Source organism: Phyllobates terribilis, unplaced genomic scaffold (assembly GCF_046119375.1).
Source record: "Phyllobates terribilis strain yellow unplaced genomic scaffold, ASM4611937v1 Scaffold_5__5_contigs__length_657084704, whole genome shotgun sequence".
In the NCBI taxonomy this organism is placed as follows: Eukaryota; Metazoa; Chordata; class Amphibia; order Anura; family Dendrobatidae; genus Phyllobates; species Phyllobates terribilis.
In genome coordinates, this window is record NW_027362765.1 from 596,068,329 (window position 1) to 596,093,744 (window position 25,416).

The 25,416-nt window shown below is 43.3% G+C and overlaps 1 protein-coding gene across 1 annotated transcript in view; it reads right to left on the reverse strand.

Annotated features, from left to right (window-relative positions):
• LOC141273723 (heparan-alpha-glucosaminide N-acetyltransferase-like) overlaps window positions 1–25,416 on the reverse strand; it is a 1,179,775-nt gene that overhangs the window by 268,675 nt on the left and 885,684 nt on the right. Inside the window, exon 15 of the mRNA XM_073686004.1 lies at window positions 11,245–11,322. Coding sequence (XP_073542105.1) covers window positions 11,245–11,322 — 78 coding nt within the window. The remainder of the gene's footprint in view (window positions 1–11,244; window positions 11,323–25,416) is intronic.

Here is a 25,416-nt window from a genome sequence, read left to right on the forward strand (position 1 = left end):
GTGGCAAGTACAGATGTAAACTTTATTTTATACAGACTGTGATAGTAGTCCCTCATGATTGTCTGCACAATATTATGTGATATGATAACTTGAAGAAATTATAGAGAAGCCCGTGAGGTCATGTCAACCTTCTGTGACTGATGCAATCTTCTGCAATGTGTAAATTGGAAGTGAGTAAATTTATTCAAATTTGCTAGGACCTGCAAATTTCCAATACTGCATCTGGCACAATATGCAATTCTATATATTGCATTAATGTAATATATAATATTGTTTCAGTGTAATATATAGAATTGTATATAAAGCCTGGATGCTGGATGGAGAGTAATGCTCACATTTTCTTTTCAGAATTGCCCATAGATGTTCGGTTGGGTGCAGATCAGGAGACATATTTGGCTACTGAATCACTTCACCCTGTTCTTCTTCAGAAATGTAATAGTTGACTTACATGTGTGATTTGGATCATTGTCATGGTAAAGAATTGCATGCCTACCAAGGGCACAGAGTAATGGTTGCAACTTCTCTTTCAACATAGAGCAGTACATCTGTGAATTCATGATACCATCAATGAAATGTAGCTTCAACACTAGCAACATTCATGCAGCCCAAATTAAGGACACTGCCACCACCATGTTTCACTGTAGGCACCATAACTTTTTCTTTGAACTCCTTACCTTAGCAATATCATACAGTTTTTAGACCATCACTTCTAAAACATTTATCTTGGTCTCATCACTCCAGAATATATAGTACATAGAGTCCCAGTAGCCTTCATATTTTTCAGCCTGGGCCCTGGCAAATTCTAGGCGGGCTTTTTTGTGCAAGGGCTTTAGGAGTAGCTTGCGGCTTCCTTCATGGGTCACACCTATTCATGCCATACTTCTGCAGTGTATGCCGTTTTGTGTCATGGAAAACTTAGCTTTTTACTTCTTAAACTAACTGCAGGGAATTTGCATGTCAATTTTCTCCAACCTTCTCATTAGAAGATGCTCCTGTTTAGGAGTTAACTTCCGTGGTTGCCCTGGATGTCTCTGTGAGATGTTTGCAGTTCTACCTTGGTAAATTTTTGAATCACTTTTGCTACAGTAGTCTGACTGATAAGTAGTGTTGAGCGATACCTTCCGATATCAGGAAATATCGTATCGGATTGGATCGGGCCGATACCCAAAAAGTATCGGATATCGCCGATTCCGATACCGGAAACCAATGCAAGTCAATAGGACACAAATATCGGAATGAAAATAAACCCTTTCTTTCCTTGTAGGTTAATTCTACATGAAGTAAAACAACTAAGAATAATGTAGAATGACATGAAAAGCCGGCAATTCAGCAGCGGCATTCACCGGTACCCGACAATTTACAACAGAAAGAATAGAGCATCACACATAGATTAGATAGATAGAAACATGTCAGTCACATATATATGAAGTACAGTGACAGTGTTGCTTACTGTACTTGTCATTTAGTGTAAAGGATTTATTAAAAAAAATATTAGTGTTTTCGTGCACCGTCTCTTTAAAAAAGCCGGCCGGCAATTCAGCAGCGGTACCCGACAATTTATAACAGACAGAATAGAGCTTCACACATAGATTAGATAGATAGAAACATGTCAGCCACATATATAAGAAGTACAGTGACAGTGTTGCTTACTGTACTTGTCATTTAGTGTAAAGGATTTATTTAAAAAAATAATAGTGTTTTCATGCACCGTCTCTTTAAGAAAGCCGGCCGGCAATTCAGCATCTGTACCCGATAATTTAGAATAGAAAGAATAGAGAATCACACATAGATTAGATAGATAGAAACATGTCAGTCACATATATATGAAGTACAGTGATAGTGTTGATTACTGTACTTGTCATTTAGTGTTAAAATAAAGGATTTATTTAAAAAAAAATTGGCGTGGGGTTCCCCTTAATTTTAGGCTCTAGCGGAGGTTAAGCAGACAGCTGGGGCAAATGTTTGAAGCCTGGGAAGGGGGTAATACCCACGGAGCTTCCCAGGCTACTAATATCAGCCCCCAGCTGAATACCTAGCCTTTACTAGCTATTAAAATGGGGGAACCCCCCAAAAAAAATAACGTGGGGTCCCCCCTAATTTAATAGCTAGCACAGGCTAGGCAGACAGCTGGGGGCTGATATTAATAGCCCAGGAAGGGTGCCATGAATATTGGCCCCCTCCCAGGCTAGAAACACCAGCCGTCAGCCGCCCCAGAAATGGCGCATCCATAGGATGCGCCAATTCTGGCACTTAGCCTCGCTCTTCCACGCTGCCCTGGTGCGGTGGCAGGGGGTAATAGGGTTGGGGTTGATGTCAGCTTATAATGCCAGCTGACATCAAGCCCAGGTTAGTAATGGAGAGGCGTCTATAAGACACCCCCATTACTAACCCCATAGTCAAAGTTAAAGAAAAACACAAACACCCAGAATAAAGTCCTTTAATTGAAATAAAGACACAATCCTTTATTGTTCTAAATTAAACCATACTTACCATCACGCCCATTCCAGCTGAAGCCAACGATCTGCTGCAATAAAAGTAAAATAATAAAGCAACCTCATCCTTACCTTTCCATGGTTCCCACGACAGCTTCAGCTCTGCTACATCGAGAGGACAGGCTGGACCGCAGCAGAACGCTGCCATCCAGCCTGTCATCCCGCAGACACTGAGAAGCGCAGGCATGCTTGCGCTCCTCAGTGTCTCTCTGTGACGTCATCCAGATGAGCCGAGTTCATGTCCAATGAACTCAGCTCACCTCATGCACGTCACTGACAGCGTGGGAAAATTCTCACGCTGAAGTGCTGAGTGCAGGAGAATTTTCCCACGCTGTCAGTGACGTACATGAGGTGAGCTGAGTTCATTGGACATGACCTCGGCTCATCTGGATGCCGTCACAGCCAGACACTGAGGAGTGGAAGTATGCCTGCGCTTCTCAGTGTCTGCGGGATGACAGGATGGATGGCAGCGTTCTGCTGCGGTCCAGCCTGTCATCTCGATGTAGCAGAGCTGAAGCTGTCGTGGGAGCCATGGAAAGGTAAGGATGATGTTGCTTTATTATTTTACTTTTATTGCAGGAGATCGTTGGCTTCAGCTGGAATGGGCGTGATGGTAAGTATGGTTTAATTTAGAACAATAAAGAATTGTGCGTTTATTTCAATTAAAGGACTTTTTTCTGGGTGTTGTGTTTTTTTAAATACTTTACTAGAAATTCATGGTGGTCATGTCTAATATTGGCGTGACCCCATGAATTTCGGGCTTAGGGCCAGCTGATAATGCCAAGCTGGCCTTAACCCCTTTATTACCCAGTGAGCCACCGCACCAGGGCCCTGGATGAGTTGGGTACAGCGCCAGAAGATGGCGCTTCTATGAACGCGCTATTTTCTGGGGCGGCTGCGGACTGCAATTTGCAGCGGGGGTGGCCCAGAAAGCTTGGGCCTCCCTGCGCTGTGGATTCCAGCCCCCAGCTGCCTAGTTGTATCTGGCTGGGCACAAAAATAGGGCGAAGCCCCACGCATTTTTTTTTTAAATTATTTCATGAAATTCATGGAATAATTAAGAAAAAAAGGGCTTCCCTATATTGTTGTGTCCAACCAGGTACAAATAGGCAGCTGGTGGTTGGGGGCAGCCCATTCCTGCCTGCTGTACCTGGCTGGACACAAATGTAGTGCGAAGCCCCACGTCAATTTTTTTTTAATTATTTCATGAAATAATTTTTTTAAAAAAGGGCTTCCCTATATTGTTGTGTCCGGCCAGGTACAAATAGGCAGCTGGTGGTTGGGGGCAGCCTGTTCCTGCCTGCTGTACCTGGCTGGACACAAATATAGGGCGAAGCCCCACGTCAATTTTTTTTAAAATAAATCCTTTATTTTAACACTAAATGACATTTGAGGAGTTAATAAAGATGCAGTCCCTAAATTATTATTTATTTTTTAATTAATTTTTCCCAAAACTTTTGACGTGGGCTTCGCCATATTTTTGTATGCCAGCCAGGTACAGCATCCAGCTTCTATGAACGCGCCATTTTCCGGGGTGGCTGCGGACTGCAATTTTCAGCGGGGGGGGGGGGGGGCAGAAAGCTTGGGCCTCCCTGCGCTGCAGATTCCATCCCCCAGCTGCCTAGTTGTACCTGGCTGGACACAAAAATAGGGAGAAGCTTCAAGTATTTTTTTTTTTTAATTATTTCATGAAATTCATGAAATAATTAAGAAAAAAAGGGCTTCCCTATATTGTTGTGTCCAACCAGGTACAAATAGGCAGCTGGTGGTTGGGGGCAGCCCGTTCCTGCCTGCTGTACCTGGCTGGACACAAATATAGTGCGAAGCCCCACGTCAATTTTTTTAAAATCATTTCAGGAAATTCATGAAATAATTAAAAAAAATTGATGTGGGGCTTCGCCCTATATTTGTGTCCAGTCAGGTACAGCAGGCAGGAACGGGCTGCCCCCAACCACCAGCTGCCTATTTGTACCTAGCCGGACACAACAATATAGGGAAGCCCTTTTTCTCTTAATTATTCCATGAATTTCATGAATTTAAAAAAAAAAACGTGGAGCTTCGCCCTATTTTTGTGTCCAGCCAGGTACAACTAGGCAGCTGGGGGCTGGAATCTGCAGCGCAGGGAGGCCCAAGCTTTCTGGGCCCCACCCGCTGCAAATTGCAGTCCGCAGCCGCCCCGGAAAATGGCGCGTTCATAGAAGCGCCATCTTCTGGCGCTGTACCCAACTCATCCAGGGCCCTGGTGCGGTGGCTCACTGGGTAATAAAGGGGTTAAGGCCAGCTTGGCATTATCAGCTGGCCCTAAGCCCGAAATTCATGGGGTCACGCCAATATTAGACATGACCACCATGAATTTCTAGTAAAGTATTTAAAAAAAACACAAACACCCAGAAAAAAGTCCTTTAATTGAAATAAACACACAATTCTTTATTGTTCTAAATTAAACCATACTTACCATCACGCCCATTCCAGCTGAAGCCAACGATCTCCTGCAATAAAAGAAATATAATAAACCAACCTCATCCTTACCTTTCCATGGCTCCCACGACGGCTCCAGCTCTGCTACATCGAGATGACAGGCTGGACCGCAGCAGAACGCTGCCATCCAGCCTGTCATCCCGCAGACACTGAGAAGCCCAGGCATACTTCCACTCCTCAGTGTCTGGCTGTGACGGCATCCAGATGAGCCGACAATGAACTCGACTCACCTCATGTACGTCACTGACAGCGTGGGAGAATTCTCCTGCACTCAGCGCTTCAGCGTGAGAATTTTCCCACGCTGTCAGTGACGTGCATGAGGTGAGGTCATGTCCAATGAACTCGGCGCACCTCATGCACGTCACTGACAGCGTGGGAAAATTCTCACGCTGAAGCGCTGAGTGCAGGAGAATTTTCCCACGCTGTCAGTGACGTGCATGAGGTGAGCTGAGTTCATTGGACATGACCTCCGCTCATCTGGATGCCGTCACAGCGAGACACTGAGGAGCGCAAGCATGCCTGCGCTTCTCAGTGTCTGCGGGATGACAGGCTGGATGGCAGCGTTCTGCTGCGGTCCAGCCTGTCATCTCGATGTAGCAGAGCTGAAGCTGTCCTGGGAACCATGGAAAGGTAAGGATGAGGTTGCTTTATTATTTTACTTTTATTGCAGGAGATCGTTGGCTTCAGCTGGAATGGGCGTGACTGTAAGTCTGGTTTAATTTAGAACAATAAAGAATTGTGTCTTTATTTCAATTAAAGGACTTTTTTCTGGGTGTTTGTGTTTTTTTTAAACACTTTACTAGAAATTCATGGTGGTCATGTCTAATATTGGCGTGACCCCATGAATTTCGGGCTTAGGGCCAGCTGATAATGCCAAGCTGGCCTTAACCCCTTTATTACCCAGTGAGCCACCGCACCAGGGCCCTGGATGAGTTGGGTACAGCGCCAGAAGATGGCGCTTCTATGAACGCGCCATTTTCCGGGGCGGCTGCGGACTGCAATTTGCAGCGGGTGGGGCCCAGAAAGCTTGGGCCTCCCTGCGCTGCGGATTCCAGCCCCCAGCTGCCTTGTTGTACCTGGCTGGACACAAAAATAGGGCGAAGCCCCACGTATTTTTTTTTTTAATTATTTCATGAAATTCATGGAATAATTAAGAAAAAAAGGGCTTCCCTATATTGTTGTGTCCGGCTAGGTACAAATAGGCAGCTGGTGGTTGGGGGCAGCCCGTTCCTGCCTGCTGTACCTGACTGGACACAAATATAGGGCGAAGCCCCACATAATTTTTTTTTAATTATTTCATGAATTTCCTGAAATAATTAAAAAAAAATTGACGTGGGGCTTTGCACTATATTTGGGTCCAGCCAGGTACAGCAGGCAGGAACGGGCTGCCCCCAACCACCAGCTGCCTATTTGTACCTGGTTGGACACAACAAAATAGGGAAGCCCTTTTTTTCTTAATTATTCCATGAATTTCATGAAATAATTAAAAAAAAAAAAACGTGGAGCTTCTCCCTATTTTTGTGTCCAGCCAGGTACAACTAGGCAGCTGGGGGATGGAATCTGCAGCGCAGGGAGGCCCAAGCTTTCTGCCCCCCGCTGAAAATTGCAGTCCGCAGCCGCCCCGGAAAATGGCGCGTTCATAGAAGCTGGATGCTGTACCTGGCTGGCATACAAAAATATGGCGAAGCCCACGTCAAAAGTTTTGGGAAAAATTAATTAAAAAATAAATAATAATTTAGGGACTGCATCTTTATTAACTCCTCAAATGTCATTTAGTGTTAAAATAATGGATTTATTTAAAAAAAAATTGGCGTGGGATCCCCCATAATTTTAGTCTCTAGCGGAGGTTAAGCAGACGGCTGGGGCAGATGTTTGAAGCCTGGGAAGGGGGTAAAACCCACGGAGCTTCCCAGGCTACTAATATCAGCCCCCAGCTGAATACCTAGCCTTTACTAGCTATTAAAATGGGGGACCCCCCAAAAAAAAATGACGTGGGGTCCCCCCTATTTTAATAGCTAGCAAAGGCTAGGCAGACAGCTGGGGGCTGATATTAATAGCCCAGGAAGGGTGCCATGAATATTGGCCCCCTCCCAGGGTAGAAACACCAGTCGTCAGCCGCCCCAGAAATGGCGCATCCATAGGATGCGCCAACTCTGGCACTTAGCCTCGCTCTTCCACGCTGCCCTGGTGCGGTGGCAGGGGGTAATAGTGGTGGGGTTCATGTCAGCGCCAGCTGCCATGAAGCCCAGGTTAGTAATGATGGGCGTCTATAAGACACCCCCATTACTAACCTACAAAGTGTTAAAAAGAAAAAACACACACTACACCCAGAAAAAAATAATTTATTTGAAATAAAACACACAATTTTATTTAATTCTTAGTTTACTAAAAATAATAGTTACCTGTCCACGTTCCTGCGCTGATCTCCCATGCACAGCTGTCACATCTGGAGATGGTGACAGCTGTGCATGGCTGCTGTAAGCTCACGCTGCCGGGAACACGTCCGCTCCCTGCAGCGGGAGCCACTGACTGAGGTCACCGGAGTGCATTCAGTCAGCGCAGCTCCGGAGACCTCCTTTACGGCACTGCTGTACCGTGGGAATTTCTCACTATACAGCAGGGCCGTAAAGCAGCTAACCGGAGCAGCGCTGCCTGAACTCCGGTGAACCCGCTTATGCTGTCATTCTAGCGGCGGCAGCGGTTCAGAGCGGTCACATTCTATGTGGCTGCTCTGAACTGGAGATCTTCGTGGGACACTCGTGGACTACTACGGAGGGGTAAGGATAAGGTTGTGGTTTATTATTTTATATTTTATTACAGGAGATCGATGGCTTCGGGGAATTAGGTGTCTTGGTGAGTATAGGTGTAGTTTTTTATTTTTTACTTTATTTTAGGTGGCGATCGGCAGGGACAGGTAATGTATGAGCTAATTTCTTTTAGGTAACCACTGGCCACCAATGACATGTATTTAACATTTATTGGGGACACAGTAGGGCAATTTAAATAGCAGGATCAGTCTGATGGGAACTACTGCTCCCATCGAGCTGATCCTGCTGGCAGGAGTGGACGGGGGACAGACATAGGCCGATGGGAGTAGTAGTGTCACATCAGCCTATGTCTGCCTGCACGCACACACACCGCACACACCCGCACACATCGCACAGACACCCCGCACACACACCCCGCACACATCGCACAGACACCGCACAAACATCGCGCACACACCCCGCACACACACCCCGCACACACACCCCGCACACACACCCCGCACACATCGCACAGACACCCCGCACACACACCCCGCACACACACCCCGCACACACACCCCGCACACACACCCCGCACACATCGCACAGACACCGCGCACACCCGCACAAACATCGCGCACACACCCCGCACACACACCCCGCACACACACTAATCATGACGGGTCTGGGAGGTGAGGCTGACCTGTGCGGCCGTGTGAAAGTTCATGTGAGTTCATGCAGTCAAGCATGAACTCACATGAACCCTCTGAGGGCAACGCGGCGACTTCAAATGAACAGCTGATCGGCATCACCTGATACCTCAGCTGTTCATTTGAAATAACCGGCGGGAAAGCGCAGCACAGACGGGAAGGCCGGCGGTGAAGTCTTTTCACTGCCGGCTTCCCCGCCCGGGTCCTTCACTCCCCGCTCCTTGGAGCTGCGCTCCCCGCCCGGTCCTAACTTACGATCGGGATGGGAGGTGGCGAGGGGAGCGGAGGATCGGGGTGGGAGGCTGCGGGGAAGCAGTATGGGGCTGTGTGATTGTTTAAAAGCTGGCGGCTTTATACCGCCGATACCCGATATTACAGTATCGGAATGCTCAACACTACTGATAAGTAAAACTTTGCAGATCTTCATATAGCTTTCATCTTTCTTGTGTAAAGAAATTATTTTCTTTTTCAGGTCTTGTGACATTTCTCTTCCATAAGGGGCAATTGCTGACAGCATGAAATTCGAAGTGGTTTTCTTTGTTAAGTAATGCCCTTTTATAGTTAACTGTTTGTTGGACACCTGATTAATAAGTAATTAGACTTACCTGTGGTTGAATTCTTGTCAATTAGAATTTTGTAAGCTAACTTTAGCTTTGCTACTAAGATGATTTTCATTGGGGTGTACTAACGGTACAACTTACACATTGTTGTACAATAATAATTAATCCACTTTGAAGATCATGTGGTCTGAATAAATATTTTGAAATGTGTTACATAACTAGTAAACCTTTAATCTAAAATTAGTAATTTCCCAATATTTTATTAGTGACCTATTTAGTCTAAAACTGGTGCCGTGAGTATTTTCTATTGAAATTGAAATGTGAAATCATGATGAATTCAGCAAAGTAACAAAGTTACAGACTGTTACACATATGGAGAGACATGCTCTTCCAATGACCCCAATTATTTCAGAATGTGCTCCACGGTGTACAGTGTGGTGGTTACTTAAGTAAGAAATAATTAAAAAGAAAACACACTATAGAATTGAAATCATGTAGTGAGTAGTGCAGAAAAGGTATTTAAACAGGAAATTGAAAGTTTTGAATGTTGAAGTCCCGTGGCATTTGTTTTAAAAGAAAGGACAAGTGTGATAAATACATATATTACTATGGTTACTCTCCATCACCTGTGTTTTCTTATAAGTATCGCAATAAATGTAATTCATGCCTCAAATGCAGAGCTTAAACCATGTATGCAACATAGCACCCTTCTCATGTTACCTTCTCCACATTCTACTTAATAATGAGACTAAATAGGGAAAAAAAAATATATATATATACACTGCTCAAAAAATAAAGGGAACACTTAAACAACAGAATATAACTCCAAGTAAATCAAACTTCTGTGAAATCAAACTGTCCACTTGGGAAGCAACACTGACTGACAATCAATTTCACATGCTGTTGTGCAAATGGAATAGACAATAGATGGAAATTATTAGCAATTATCAAGACACCTTCAATAAAGGAGTGGTTCTGCAGTTGGGGACCACAGACTACATCTCAGTACCAAAGCTTTCTGGCTTATGTTTTGGTCACTTTTGAATGTTGGTTGCGCTTTCACACTCGTGGTAGCATGAGACGGATTCTACAACCCACAGAAGTTGCTCAGGTAGTGCAACTCATCCAGAATGGCACATCAATGCGAGCTGTGGCAAGAAGGTTTGCTGTGTTTGTCAGCGTAGTGTCCAGAGGCTGGAGGCGTTACCAGGAGACAGGCCAGTACACCAGGAGACGTGGAGGGGGCCGTAGGAGGCAACAACCTAGCAGCAGGAGTGCTACCTCCGCCTTTGTGCAAGGAGGAACAGGAGGAGTACTGCCAGAGCCCTGCAAAATTACCTCCAGCAGGCCACAAATGTGCATGTGTCTGCACAAACGGTTAGAAACCAACTCCATGAGGGTGGTATGAGGGCCCGACGTCCACAGATGGGCGTTGTGCTCACAGCCCAACACCGTGCAGGATGCTTGGCATTTGCCACAAAAAACAAGGATTGGCAAAGTTGCCACTGGCTCCCTGTGCTCTTCACAGATTAAATCCGGTTCACACTGAGCATGTGACAGACATGACAGAGTCTGGAGACGCCGTGGAGAGTGATCTGCTGCTTGCAACATCCTTCAGCATGATCGGTTTGGCCGTGGGTTAGTAATGGTGTGGGGTGGCATTTCTTTGGAGGGCCGCACAGCCCTCCATGTGCTCGCCAGAGGTAGCCTGACTGCCATTAGGTACCGAGATGAGATCCTCAGACCCCTCCTGAGACCATATGCTGGTGTGGTTGGCCCTGGGTTCCTCCTAATGCAGGACAATGCCAGACCTCTTGTGGCTGGAGTGTGTCAGCAGTTCCTGCAAGATGAAGGCATTGAAGCTATGGACTGGCCCGCCCGTTCCCCAGACCTGAATCCGATTGAGCACATCTGGGACATCATGTCTCGCTCCATCCACCAACGTCACGTTGCACCACAGACTGTCCAGGAGTTGGCAGATGCTTTAGTCCAGGTCTGGGAGGAGATCCCACAGGAGACCATCCGCAACCTCATCAGGTAGTCTGGTGGTGAGGAGACGTTTTGAAAGAAAAATCTAGAATATAATTGTATTGCTTAAAACTGGTATAATGATAACAGTTCTCTTGTCATAATTAGCAGTTACTGTCCCATGTATGGACACACCTTCAGATATAGATTGTATATAAAACTGATTTCATTTAAGGCTTTTTAGCATGTTTAAATAGAATTTAAACTTAATTTTGTTGTGGAGACTTACCATCAAGATGCTCCAGATCAGAAATCTGCATAATATTTTGTTCGGGGACTTACGGTAAATAAGAATTATCTTCCCAGCCTACAAAATTGAATGCAAGGAGAAAAATAAATAATAAGGTTCATAAATAGCAAGGTTCATACAAATCCATTAGGCTTTGGTCATGGTTATCACAAAGTATTCTAACTAGCTGTACTTAAAGGCAATGCCCTGCTTTAATTTCTATTACTCCATAGGCTCAGAGACTGATAAATGAACAATCTGAGCTTTTTGTCACTCTCCCCAGGTCCACACTGCCTCTTCACTGGTCCTCCTGCATCCAATCAAAAAAGACAGCAGCAGTGATGAAGAGGCAGCACTGGACTCCAGGAGGGTGAGTAGAAGCTGAGTTTGTTATTTCATCTGTCTTTCTAGCCTATGTAGTAATACAAGTAAAAACAGGACAACCCCTTTAATACATTTACTACTGAATATTAACAAGGTTCCTCAGCCAAACAAGATTTATGCAATTTCTGTATATAATTGAACTATTTCATGGCTATTACCAATGGACTCAATTATGCATTGTTATTCATTTGCGAATAAAAATATTTCATATTGTCTTTAGTATTTCATTTTGTACCATGTAAGGCAGGATAACTCTACAACTTGATCGGTAGTTTATGAGAATATGTTGTAAATTAAAGACTTGAACAAATAGTTTCTGAATGTAATGCATATTTATGAAAGTTCCCCTCTACATTTTTGTAGTTTAAGTACTTCTGGACCATCCATAGACTATAAACATCCAGGTGGGTCATACTTTACCCTGCACTGATGTTCTAAAATGTGCAGCTGTTTGGGTGGCCAATCGGCTGTCTGACACATCCAGACTCCCCACAAAGAAGATAAACATAGTTTACCACAATGTTTACCATATATACAGTTGTGAAACAGTACTTGTGTATACAAATCAGTGAGCATTGACAGTGCTTCCTCCTCCAGACCCAGGGATCATGTGATCACTGGGTGTAGGAAAGAAACAGGAGCTGCTGCATCCTAGGAGACCCAGTCAGCTCTGCTATGAAGACAGGAGGCTGAATTTCTCTTGTAACTGGGGCTAATATATCAGTCTTAGTTATAGGAGAAATCAGAAATAAAAAGAATGTATTGATATGTTAAAATGCCCCAGAGGACTTTTAAGACATTTTTGGGGACACAGCAAGCAATATAAATTAAAAAGTAAATAAATAAAAAGGTCTGGTGAGATGACAATTTTTCACACTGATTGATTGGCCATTTGAAAAATTTTGTGGCATGCACTATTTTCTTCTTTATATCAGATAAGACTGTCAAATCAAGTCTATGAATGCACAAAAAAATCAGATCCGAAACTATGTATGCATTGGCAATATTAACATAGGACACTGTATTTGATCTTATACATTTTAAAATGTTAATTTATAAATATGGATGTCACAGAAATGTTACACAGATGTAAAAAATGGACACACGGATAGCACACGAATGACAATATGAGTGAAAACTGTCAGAGTTTTTTGGATGAATCTCTGACTGAGCCTGGCAAAAAAAAAGAGATAAAATGTGGATGGACCTGTGAAGCGCAAAGTATGACTATCTTGGTTAATCCATTATACAAAGATCTCCATACACTTTAATGGTTGAATCTGATCCGCAAAAAAAGGATGAGATTAGTGCCTGAGTCTTATGGACTGGAGACACGGATTCGTTTTTAAAAGTAATATGTGTATGGTTCAATGAAACTCTATGAGACAGTGTGCTGCTTGAGAAAAAAACAGACAGCATGAAGACATGTCACACGGATGTCTGTGTGTATCCTAAAGCAATATGTTACACGCACGCCGCTAGGTTCAGATAGGGAGAGATGGGTTTCATGAATTCTATGGAATCCTGGGGAAACCGTTACTCAGGATGACCAATTGCTGACCAGATACATCTGACAAGAGTCTTCTTCAACAGTTTAACAGTGGAATTTAATCTGAACCATGGCCAATGCAATTCAGGGATATTACAGCAACAATCTTCATTACAATACAGTCTGAGTTTCTTGAGCAACCGGCTGCAGTAACAATACATTAGTTTCTTCACAAGACACAGTATTACAGTCTCTTCAGTAGCATAATTTAGCATAGATTAGTTCTCTTAGCAGCACACTTTTATGCATACACAACCACAGGCTTTTCTTTCACAAGGACACAATAGTACACAGCATTCTTTATCCGGCATGGAGATGGAGGGGAGGAGGGTTTGATGAGGGAGATGATCCCTGTGACATAATTCCTTCCGGTCCTTATCTTCCTGCCTGATAATACTTTGCACTGTAAGTTCAGGGAGTTTATCTGACCTGTGTTTAGTTTCTCTCCTGATCTGAATCCTGTTCAGTTGCCTTCTGTCAGATCCAGATAACACACCACCTTTCTCTTCAGCTTCAGCCAGATTACAATAACAAGTTCCCCACAATCCCCTTCGGGTTCTGCTAAAACACTTCCTGTCTCCTGTGACTGTTTTAACCCCTCTAGCTGCTGGATGCTTCTAAAGCACAACACTTCCTGTCTCCTGTGCTTTTGTTATTTGTAACAGCTGCAGGATGCTTTGAAAGTGTTACACGCATGCCACTAGTTTGAAATAGGTGTGAGACAGGTTACATGAGTTCTTTGGAATCCTGGGGGAACCGTTACTCAGGGCAACCATAGACCATGTGCTGCAGCTTCTCTCAGGCATACAGGGGTATTGACCCTCAGGCACAGGCACGTAGGTTGTTTCACTTGCTGACCAGACACACTTGACAAGAGTCCTCATAAACGGTAGAACAGTAGCATTTAATAAGAAGCCGCACAGCCAGTGCAAGTTAAGTCTTAAGAGCAACAGGCTCCAGTGACAAACAGTACAGTTTCCTTAGCAGCACAGCAGTTCACAGTCTTCCCACTAGCACAGGACAGCACAGTTCTAATGCAAAGGCACATTAATGAACACAGCATTCTTTACAGCACAGTGAGATTGAGGAAGGGGGAGGGTTTGCTAAGGGAGATGATCCCTGAGACATCATTTCTTCCAGTCCATATCTTTCTGCCTGACAATACTCTGCACTGCTAGTTCAGGAACTCTACCTGACCTGTGCTTAGCTTCACTCCTGACTTGAATCCTTTTCACTTGCAGGGGCGCTTCTGTGAGATACAGGACACACACACCACCTTTCTCTTCGGCTCCAGCCATACTGTAAACAACTTTCACAATAATTCCTGTCTAATGTGCTTGTTTTATTTCATCATGTCACACTCTGCAACAGCACTACTTCTGCATGTCACAAATGGATAAGTGTAAACAGAGCCTTATGTTCCCTAGCACTACAAATGAAAGCATTCAGAACAACGCCATTGAAATTTATATAGCAAAATTCTAATTCTGAAACTATATAATAAAATGAGAGGAAGAAAAATCTACATCACATATATTGTCTGTATCTGCAAAGGGGTTGTCTGGTACTTCTGTTTTATGTTAAACGGAACCTGTCATGTCCCAAAACACTATTTATCTGCAGATATAGGGTCTCACTCTAGGTAAAAAGCATTAAAATCCTGTGCTGCTTTTTTGGAGCTGCAGCTACAGGGAGAAAATAAGCTTATATCTACCCTGTAGCTGCTCACTTCCAGTTATTGGGGAGGTGCAGGGAGCGGTTACAGTCATCAATTAATACACAGTAAGTGCGCTGTAATCACTCCCCGACAAATTGATTGACAACCTGTTCTGCACACACACGCTGCACACACAACGCATGCTGTCAATCAAAGTGCTGGGGAGTGATTACAGCACGCTCACTGTATATGACTGTGACTGTAACCACTCCATACATGAGTTCCCCATAGAAAATAATTTCAATATACTTAATGAAATATTAGACAACCCTAGATAAGTCATATACTACCACAAAATGCACTCATATAAGCGATGATAATATTAATCTTGACATTAGATATTGAGAGGAACTTGGTTAAGACATGGACAACAGAACTGTCAAAATCTACTGAAAGACCTTTAAATTTCATGTTTTTTTCACTGGTGGTTTTCCTGGCCTAGAGGTGTAGCTAGGCTAATTTGGCAGCTTGACTAGTATCTTTGGTCCTGTTCTGCACTAATTGAAACAGACTAGGGACAGATGAGGGCCAAAATACAGTCCTGGCACACAAACCGCACCAGCACATATACCTTAGTGCTGCCTTGCCCCCATATTGCACTACTCCCTTAAGGAGAAACTGTCATCTCAAAAAACATTATTTACCTGCAGATATAAGGTTAATCTGCAGGTTAATAGCGTTAGAATGCTGCCTGGTCACCTTACAGATAGTGTGGCTATCAGGGGAAAATTAACTCACTTCCAGGAGTTGCCAGCACCCCCACAGTCATGTGGGGGAACATGGAGCTGTTTTAGTCACCACTCATAGCACTGTGAATGCCAAATGTAATCACACCCTGGTACTTTTATTGACAGCTCTCTCAGCACCGATGTGCTGCAGAACAAGCTGCCAATCAAAATATCGAGGCCTGCTTACAGCTACCACATCATAGTATAGTGAGCTATGCTGTGAGTGGTGACTGTAGTCGCTCCATGCACCCCCTACGACTGAAAGACGATGACACCCATGAGGTAATAAGTTCATTTTCTCCCAGTAGCAGCACTTTTCTCTAACCCTTTCTGACATGAGGCATAATAATATGTCTCTGTCCCCTGGGCCTTAATGACCATGTACATATTATTACACCGCTCAGCGATCGCCGCCGGGTGTCAGCTGATTCTGAAAGCTCACACCCAGCACTCGGTGCCAGGAGCGGTCCCACACTGCTCCTGGCACATTAACCCCCGAAATGCATCTAGATAAGTTTCCTTATGGGGTCTAGTTTCCAAAATAGGGTCACTTGTTGTGTGTTTCCACTGTTTAGACACATGAGGCGCTCCCGAAACGCAACATGGCGTCCCCAAATTATTCAAGCAAATTTTACATTCAAAAAGTCAGATGGCGCTCCTTCCCTTCCGAGCCCTGCCGTGCGCCCAAACAGTGGTTTTCCCCCCACATATGGGGTATCAGTTTACTCAGGAGAAATTACGCAACAAATTTTGGTGCAATTCCTCCTGTCACCCTTATGAAAATGCAAAATTTGGGGCCGAAAAACATTTTTATGGGAAAAATATGAAAATTGTATTTTTATGGCTCAATGTTATAAACTTCTGTGAAGCACCTGGGGGTTCAAGGTGCTCATCATACATATAAATAAGTTTCTTGAGGGGTCTAGTTTCCAAAATGTTGTCACTTGTGGGGGATTTCCACTGTTTAGGCACATCAGGGCTCTCCAAACGTGACATGGCATTCGCTAATTATTCAAGCAAATTTTACATTCAAAAAGTCAAATGGCGCTCCTTCACTTCCAAGCCCTGCCGTGTGTCCAAACAGTGGTTTTCCCCCACATATGGGGCATCGGAGTGCTTAGGAAAAATTGCACAACACATTTTGGGGTACATTTTTTTCCTGTTACCCTTGCAAAAAAAATAAAAATTGGGTCTAAAGTAAAATTATTGTGAAAAAAAGTTACATGTTCATTTTTTCCTTTCACATTCCATTAATTGCTGTGAAGCACCTGAAGGGTTAATGAACTTCTTCAATGTGGCTATAATGGTGTCACTTTGGGGTAATTTCTGTCATGTAGACCCCTCAAAGTCACTTCAAATGTGATGGGGTCCCTAAAAAAATGGTTTTGTAAATTTTGTTGGAAAAATGAGAAATCACTGGTCAACTTTTAACCCTTATAACTCCCTGTTATTTATTAACTATTTTGCATGACATATCTCTCTGATTTAAGGTCATGAAAATTAAAAGTTTAAAAAATGCAAAATTTTCAAATTTTTTGCCAAATGTATTTATATACTAATGTTGATTCTGGTTCTGTATTCATGTACAGATGGAAGTCCTTTGCTGATGGTGGTTCTGGAGCTTTATGCATGTACTGATGGTGATGTTTGGTGCTGGATTCCTGTACTCATGGCGGTTCTTGTTTTGTATTAAAAAACTAACAATGGTTCTAGTGCTGTATTTATGTACTGATGATGATTATAGTGCTGTATTCATGTACTGATTATGGTTCTGGTGATATATTCATGTACTGATGATAGTTTTGGAGATGTATTCAGGTACTGATGATGCCTCTGCACTGTATTCCTATACTGATGATGACTCTGGTGCAGTATTCATGTATTGGTGATGCTTCCGGTAATGTATTTATGTACTGATTACAATTCTGGTGCTGTATTCATGCACAGATGATGGTATTGGTTCTGTATTCTTGTACTGCTATTAATTCTGATTGTGTACAGATGTAGCAATTCATAACTTGTCAAACAATGTGCCACATAGCTTTGTTACTAAAGTAGTGTGCAGTCTGTCAAGTTAAGGATTACTACATCAATATTTATGATAGGAGTATTAAAAATGTGTATTTGATGGGAAGCGGAAAGATGGTAGTCCTACCTCTGTAATCTCATGAAATATTTATATTTCACCTACTACATTATTAGCACTCAGAAAGGTGATAGTGTTTATTTTTGGTGTTACATAGGACAGCAGGAAAATGTACCTTTAAATTTAGGTACCATTACTTTTATTGAGTGATAAAGGGTCATAAACTGGGTGTAGTCTGCAAAAAGGGTGTTTTATGGGAAGGGGAAGTTTTCCTCACAAATCAGAAACTTGTTAAAAATTTTAAGCACACCATGGCCCTGCACCTTTCTTTTGGTCCACCTGTTCTGTTCTCCGTCTCTTCTCCCGAGCCGGAAGACTCCTATTAAAAAGGCAGATTGTCAGTTTGGGAGTCAAGAATTTTACTTTACGCCTCTGTCTCTGATATCTATCTGTTTTTATATTGCTGTGGAGAGGTTTCCACTTGAAAAGCATCTATATATTGCTGTGGAGAGGTTTCCATCTTGAAAAACATTTATTTTTACACTAATATTTGTTATTGACTTACTTAAGCAGGATTTATTTTCGTCTACATACACATTTGCTTTGCAACATTCTGATCAGGTTTCCAGTTACAAACCTCTGCAGAAATACGCCGGGCCAATATCAATTAATGGTAAAGTGTCCAGACCTCCTGTTAGTGCCTTACACATATGAGACAAGAAATAATAATTCTGAATCCTGGAAGTCTCATAATCTTTAAATATAATTTCTTCATTTATTACAGTATGCTTGATTAAAATTACTCTGCTTACTGGAGGCCTGGAAAATATAAAAAATAATTTCTGCTGATCTTGGAGGACAATGAAGTGTAAAGGCAGGCATTCAAATATAAACATGTATATATGTATATATAAAAGGGCTTCTTAGTTGTAATTATTTATATTCTTTTACGTTAATAATATTGTAAAATTATTAGCATAATCTGAATTCATTTTGTTTCTTAAAAACTTTATAGGGTATGAAACAATTGCTTTTTTCTTCTACAGACAGAGTCATTCATTTCCATTCTTGTCTTGTCTCAATCATACAAGTCCAAGAGGCACAACCCATACAACCCATTTCAAGCATTGTTAGTAATGCTTTTATAGTGGAATTCCACCTAAATTCTGTAATCATACAGATATTGCACAAAAGCATTTCCAAGTACAGTAGATAAGTGACTTTGGATCCTTAGTAACCCCTGAAGAAGCCATGTCATGTGGCGATAAGTGTGGGGTCCTCATTCCGATATGACGCTTTTCCTATAACATAATTTTCCTGGGTGACTGCACAAAGCACTTTATAGCACTGTTTATCTTTTTATATTTTCTTTCGATACTGCATTATTTATTATTAGTGATGAGCGAGCACTACAATGCTCAGGTACTCGTTGTTCGAGTCAAGCAAATTGGAATGCTTGAGTGCTCGGTCCGAGTAACGAGCCTAATGTACGTAAGTCTATGGAAAACTCGAGCATTTTCCCGGTGGTTCCCCCCGGCGGTCAGCAGAGGGCCTAAAAATTGCCCAAATCGATGAGAACTGTGCTCAAATGACATGGGGACAGCATGGGGAAGACCCCTCGAAGCATTTCTGACTCCCAGATCACTGCTGTTAACAACGCTGTCAGAGGTATTACGCCACTTTTACGGACTCACAATAAAACAATCAAAAACTAAACCAAAATGGATTTTCCTGGGAAATATGTTAAGGAACATCCTTTCCAGGATAATGACTTGTATATAAGGCAAAATAAATATACAAAAACAAAAATGCTCCTCCACACCTTGGGTTATGTTCACACATAGCCTTTTTGATGCGTTTTTGCACTTTTGCATTGCTTTCAACCAAGACAAATGCATTCACCAGGAAATGTCACTTTACAACCTTATCTGGCGATGTGGTGTGTAGCACATCTTCAGACACATCCTGTTTCATTTATGGTGTAGGTACTCAAAGTCACAAAGCCTATTTTTATAGGGCCATCAGGTGGCCCTTACTATTCTTAAAGGGCCAGCAGTCGGCCCTCGCTATTGTTAGAGAGCCATCAGCCGGCTATGCTTTGTTGTTCCCATTATTAACGAGTGGGTCTCCTATACTGTTATTGCGTATGCAGTGACTGAAATGGCTGCCAAAAATTTGGAGGAACTCCAATGCCCCTTGCAAGAGACGTAGAGGTCAGAGGGCCTCCTGAAAACAATGTTCCCATTATTAGAAAGTGTGCCTTCCATACTGTTTGCCTATGCAGTGAAGCAATGGCTGCCAATAATTTGGAGGAACTCCAATGCCTCTTGCAAGAGACAAAGAGGTCGGAGGGCCTCCTGAAAAACATGCTCCCATTATTAGGAAGTGTGTCTACCACACTGTTTGCCTATGCGGTGAAGCATCGGCTGCCAAAAATTTGGTTCCCGCCTTATGTCTGCGGCCAGCACGCTGCTTCTTCCTGTCTGTTGTGGTGCTACGCCTCCCTCCCCTTCTGTGCTGCTGTCCTCACTCTGTATTTCCCCTTGCCAGGTTGGGTCAGTTACTATATCATCCACCACCTCGTCTTTCACTTCCGCACCCTGGTCCTCCTCCTGACTTTCTGCCAATTATGTCTCATCATCATTATCCACCTCTTGTGACAGTAATTGCACTTTCCCACCATCGCCTTCGTGTGACCGTGGCTGCTCAAATATTTAGTCATCGCTACACGCTTTCTCCTCTTGACTCGCTTGAAGCTGGCCAGGCGAGAGGCCCGAATCTACAAATGGAAAAGTGAACAGCTCTTTTGAGTGTCCAAGTGTGGGATCGGTTGTCTCCGGGCACTCGGCATGGTGGGAGGAAGGAGGATCAGGGTGAGGAATATGCGGTCCAGACTCACTGCTACTGAGACTTGACCATGTGGAAGACAGGGTGGTGGTGGTGGCTAAGTGACTGGAAGCATTATCTGCTATCCAACCAATAACCTTTTGACACTGCTCTGTGTTCAATAGTGGTGTTCTGCGGTCCCCTAGTAATTGGGACAAGAAGGTCAAGTGGCAAAATGTGGGTGTTTGTTGTGGCACAATTTCAGCTCGTCCACGGCCACGTCATCAGCCTCTGCATGCACTATCACCATCACATCCACTTCCCCGTCCTTTGCCATGCACTTTGCCCATTTTTAATGGAGGACAATATTTTGCACGTTCACGAGAAATGGCTGATTTTGGAACGCAGTTATATGTGATATGTCTCACAGAGAACCACAATTTTAAATAGCAGGCCTGTAATTTGCTAATACTATCCTTCACAGACACCTAGTGTGAATAGCTTGACCGACACCTCAACAGAATAAAAATGGAAGAAATGTCTGATTTTGGAACAGTCTTATAGGTGATATGTCTGACAGAGAACCACGGTTTTAAATAGCAGGCCTGTTATTTGCGTATACTATCCTTCACAGACACCTAGCGTGAATAACTTGACCGATACACTGCAACGAAATGAAAATGGAAGAAATGTCTGATTTTGGAACACTCTTATAGGTGATATGTCTGACAGAGAATCAGGATTTAAATAGTAGGCCTGTAATTTACTAATATTATTCTACACAGAGACCTAGTGTGAATAGTTGCACCGACACACTGCAACGGAATGAAAATGGAAGAAATGTATGATTTTTTAACAGTCTTATAGGTTATATGTCTGACAGAGAACCACGGCTTTAAATAGTAGGCCTGTAATTTACTAATATTATTCTACACAGAGACCTAGTGTGAATAGCTTCACCGACACACTGCAACAGAATGGAAAAGGAGGCCAATATTTTCCATGTTCAGTTCAAATTTCTGGATTTTTATTGCTGAAATATCGAACAGATCTGGCTTTATTGTGCAGTGAGAACAAGTAAATGGAGCAGAAAAATGGTGTAATCTGGATTGCTTTTTAAGCAAATAACCACGATTGAGATTATAAAAAAATTGCCTTTCTATGTCTAGAAATATCTGTAATTATTACAGCAGCAGCAGACAGGACGTTCAATGGACCCTCTTGTGCTGTACCATACACTGCAGTCGGCCACATGCATTGCCTGCCTGCCTAGCACTGATTATATGCAGCTGGATTATTCCTCAGAAGGACTGTTAGTTCAGTTGGATATATACAGTGGTGGCCAAAAGTATTGGCACCCCTGCAATTCTGTCAGATAATACTCAGTTTCTTCCTGAAAATGATTGCAATCACAAATTCTTTGGTATTATTATCTTCATTTAATTTGCTTGCAAGGAAAAAACATAAGAGAGAATGAAGCAAAAATAAAATCATTGATCATTTCACACAAAACTCCAAAAATGGGCCAGACAAAAGTATTGGCACCCTCAGCCTAATACTTGGTTGCACAACCTTTAGCCAAAATAACTGCGAACAACCGCTTCCGGTAACCATCAATGAGTTTCTTACAATGCTCTGCTGGAATTGTAGACCATTCTTCTTCGGCAAACTGCTCCAGGTCCCTGATACTTGAAGGGTGCCTTCTCCAAACTGCCATTTTGAGATCTCTCCACAGGTGTTCTATGGGATTCAGGTTTGGACTCATTGCTGACCACCTTAGAAGTCTCCAGTGCTTTCTCTCAAACCATTTTATAGTGCTTTTGGAAGTGTGTTTTGGGTCATTGTCCTGCTGGAAGACCCATGACCTCTGAGGGAGACCCAGCTTTCTCACACTGGGCCCTACATTATGCTGCAAAATTTGTTGGTAGTCTTCAGACTTCATAATGCCATGCACATGGTCAAGCAGTCCAGTGCCAGAGGCAGCAAAGCAACCCTAAGACATCAGGGAACCTCCGCCATGTTTGACTGTAGGGACCGTGTTCTTTTCTTTGAATGCCTCTTTTTTTTTCCTGTACACTCTATGTTGATGCTTTTTCCCAAAAAGCTCTACTTTTGTCTCATCTGACCAGAGATCATTCTTCCAAAACGTTTTAGGCTTTCTGAGGTAAGTTTTGGCAAACTCCAGCCTGGCTTTTTTATGTCTCGGGGTAAGAAGTGGGGTCTTCCTGGGTATCCTACCATACAGTCCCTTTTCATTCAGACGCCGACGGATAGTACGGGTTGACACTGTTGTACCCTCGGACTGCAGGGCAGCTTGAACTTGTTTGGATGTTAGTCGAGGTTCTTTATCCACCATCTGCACAATCTTGCGTTGAAATCTCTCGTCAATTTTTCTTTTCCGTCCACATCTAGGGAGGTTAGCCACAGTGCCATGGGCTTTAAACTTCTTGATGACACAGCGCACGGAAGACACAGGAACATTCAGGTCTTTGGAGATGGACTTGTAGCCTTGAGATTGCTTATGCTTCCTCACAATTTGGTTTCTCAAGTCCTCAGACAGTTCTTTGGTCTTCTTTCTTTTCTCCATGCTCAATGTGGTACACACAAGGACACAGGACAGAGGTTGAGTCAACTTTAATCCATGTTAACTGGCTGCAAGTGTGATTTAGTTATTGCCAACACCTGTTAGGTGCCACAGGTAAGTTACAGGTGCTGTTAATTACACGAATTAGAGAAGCATCACATGATTTTTCAAACAGTGCCAATACTTTTGTCCACCCTCTTTTTAAGGTTTAGTGTGGAATTATATCCAATTTGGCTTTAGGACAATTCTTTTTGTGTTTTTTCATTGAAGACAAATTAAATGAAGATAATAATACCAAAGAATTTGTGATTGCAGTCATTTTCAGGAAGAAACTGAGTATTATCTGACAGAATTGCAGGGGTGCCAATACTTTTGGCCACCACTGTATATACTGTATATGTTGTGGAATACCTATACTAACTATAAACAAGCAAATCTCTCCCTGACACAGCAGCAGCTCTCCCTACTCTGCCTGATTCCGGGGTAGACTGTGATGAGAATGGCGGCGCCCGGTCTTATATACAACTGAAGATGATGTGTGGCCAGCCAATCACTGTAATGCCCACAACCAACATGGCTACGGCATTACAGTGCATGGCAGGAAATTCCTGCATGTTCATTGGCTCTCTGAAGAGCAGCAAACATGCTGGGAGGGGACCTGAGTTCCCGCCCAAGCAACCCGGAAATACTCGTCGAGCGCCGAGCTTGTCGAGCACAGTGATGGTCGTGCGAGTACCGAGAAGTGGCGAGTACGTTCGCTCATCACTATTTATTATCTGTACATGTGCATTGCAAAATGCTTCTTTAATAAAATACTATTTGACATCCATTTAGGGGAAGTGTCTATTCTTACCTATTTCACATATCCATTATATTTATATGGTTCTATTGGTTATTATGATGGTCATATGGGTTGCATCCTAGTGCTAGTTTTTAGCCTAGGAAACAGGTTCTGGTGCAATGTGCACATTTTTAAATGTTTTTATTTGTCTTTTCTAAGTTTTTGTGTTTATTACACAATAAATATTTATATTATTTGAATTTATAAAGTTCAACCGATAATTTGTACGTGTCTTTCCTCCTTTTTCAATGTCATGCAGACATGGAATACAATTACTTCAGAGTACTTGCCGTGCTGCGTTCACCAGGCAAGGGACTCGACCAACTCTCAGGCAATTCCAGAACGTGGCACAGGGCTCCCTTCCTTTCCTTTCTCTGGCCGTCCCCACCAGTGACCCACCTTTGTCCAGCTCCCTCGGGCCTTCTCTGGGCACGCTGATCTCTGCGTCCCTGACCCTATATGGTATGCCTTCCTGGTGGATGTAGTAAAGGGGTCGCACCAAGATGTGGTAACAACCTCCGGTCTTTGGCTGAGGAATTTGTTGCCTCCACCAATTTGGGTTCCGGTACCCTGTTCTGCCAACCCTTCACCCTGTATCTCCTGGGCATATGGGGTTCCTTCTGCCCTCGTGTCTCTGGGCCTTTCTCTGTGTTCCTTGCTTCCTTTCTCCTCTGTTCCAGTTCCTTTCTTACTTTCCTTTCCCTCGGGGTGCTACATTCCCCCCTGGTAAATCACAGCACGTCCTTTATGGGAGGTACTCTTTACTTTTTAACGTTACTGGTACTCTTTTTCTTTTCTTTAACATTCTTCTGTCACTAGCTATGGTCAAAACTACCGGAACTCTTTTAGCATATAAAACATCACATGAAACATTTGCATTATTATTCTAGCAGCATATAAAACTTTTCAATATAAAACTTTTTCAAGTAGAACATTCTTGAGCTCTGGCCGCTGTGCAACTTGTGACCAGGTAAAGGTGCAACAGTCCATTTAATTCCGAGGTAGACGTTGCAGTTTTTTGTATAAAACCAGTAGGGGGCGCTTTAAGAAGCGCAACTATTTACAAGGAATTGGCCGCTCTCAGTCCTCGGCCAGTGGGGATAAGGGAGTGGCTGCTCACAGTCCTCAGCCTGGTTAGGGATTAGGGGCACACAAGTAACAGTCCTTTAACTATTCCACACCTGTCCCAACGGGGACCACACTTCAATCAGCAACAGTTCTCATAACAGTTCTTGTACCCTGACGGGTAACTATGTACAGTTCAATTTACAGTTCCTTAGTAACGGTGTCCTCCTGATGCTCCTTCCGCGTAGCCTTCAGATCCGTCCGGGCCCTCAGGGTAGTCCATGTCTGGGTGGTACTGCAGCTCCTCCTCTGTTAGACGGTGGACATGGAGGGCATACAGTCTGTGATGAAAGCCGGCCGGTGGGTGCAGCTCTCTGGCGCCCCCTTACCTC